Genomic DNA, 1,311 nt, shown 5'->3' with positions numbered 1-1,311 from the left:
CCAATTCTCTTCTTTCCCCGATATAACGCGCTCTTTCCCACGCTAACTTTCCAGGTGGAAAGGCGATGGCGGACCACATGATGGCCATGAACCACGGGCGATTCCCCGACGGCACCGGTGGGCTCCACCACCACCCAGCGCATCGGATGGGCATGGGGCAGTTTCCCGCCCCCCACCACCACCACCAGCAGCCGCCGCCGCAGCAACAGCAGCAGCAGCAGCAGCAACAACACGCCTTCAGCGCCCTGATGGGCGACCATATACATTACGGAGCAGGGAATATGAACGCCGGCGGTGGGGTGAGACACGCTATGGGGCCGGGGGGTGTCAACGGAGGGCACCCCGCCGGTACCATGCCCCCCCCGGCCCGTTTCAGCGGTTCCCAATTCATGGCCCCCCCAGTCGCCAGCCCGGGAGGGCAGCTGAGCGCCAGCATGCAGCTCCAGAAGCTCAACAACCAATACTTCAGCCACCACCCTTACCCCCACAGCCACTACATGCCGGACTTGCACCCCGGTAGCCACCAGCTGAACGGTAGTAGCCAACAGCAGCATTTTAGGGACTGCAACCCCAAGCACGGTGGCGGCGGAGGAGGAGGAGGTGGGAGCGGGTTGCCCCCCGCCGTCCCCCACGTCCCCGCGGCGATGCTGCCGCCCAATGTCATAGACACTGACTTCATCGACGAGGAGGTCCTCATGTCCTTAGTCATCGAAATGGGGTTGGATCGCATCAAGGAGCTGCCCGAGCTGTGGTTGGGACAGAACGAGTTTGACTTCATGACAGACTTCGTTTGCAAACAGCAGCCCAGCAGGGTGAGCTGCTGATTCATTGAAAACAAACAAAGGACTTTTCTATCGGTGCGAATGAAAACATTCCCCTAGACACGGTGTCTCACTTTTTCAGGGCTTGAAAAGGTGAGAATCTGGAAAGCAAGAGTCAACTATGCGCTTGTATAAATTCTTTTTTTTTTTTTTTTTTTTTTTTCCCCTTTTTAAATCCCTCCCCCTGTTTTTTTGGTTTTGGTTTTTTTTTTAAATTATTGTTGGCAGAACATGCTTCATTTTCATATATATCAGATATTAACACTTTTAGAGGCTTTCCTCAGCAGTAACGTGCCCATAATTCCCACAGTGCTGAACTGTTCGATATTAATCTCAGCAAATTGCTTAATCTTGTGGATTTTGTAAACGATGATTTTTTTTTCCGATGACTTGAACTGCATTCAAATTCTGAGTGAACAGGGAAGAAAAAAAAAAAAATTGCATTAGTTGGTTGCATGAACTTTGAAGGGCAGATACTACTGCACAAATG

At 52.1% G+C, this 1,311-nt stretch overlaps 1 protein-coding gene across 1 annotated transcript in view; it reads left to right on the top strand.

Moving 5' to 3' along the window:
• CITED2 (Cbp/p300-interacting transactivator, with Glu/Asp rich carboxy-terminal domain, 2) overlaps positions 1 to 1,021 on the top strand; it is a 2,324-nt gene extending 1,303 nt beyond the window's left edge. Inside the window, exon 2 of the mRNA XM_014939552.1 lies at positions 55 to 1,021. Coding sequence (XP_014795038.1) covers positions 66 to 824 — 759 coding nt within the window. The 5' untranslated portion in view covers positions 55 to 65 and the 3' untranslated portion in view covers positions 825 to 1,021. The remainder of the gene's footprint in view (positions 1 to 54) is intronic.
• Positions 1,022 to 1,311: the final 290 nt, after the last annotated feature.

The sequence above is a fragment of the Calidris pugnax genome, unplaced genomic scaffold, assembly GCF_001431845.1.
Source record: "Calidris pugnax isolate Ruff unplaced genomic scaffold, ASM143184v1 scaffold57, whole genome shotgun sequence".
In the NCBI taxonomy this organism is placed as follows: Eukaryota; Metazoa; Chordata; class Aves; order Charadriiformes; family Scolopacidae; genus Calidris; species Calidris pugnax.
This window is presented reverse-complemented; position numbering and strand designations above follow the sequence as displayed.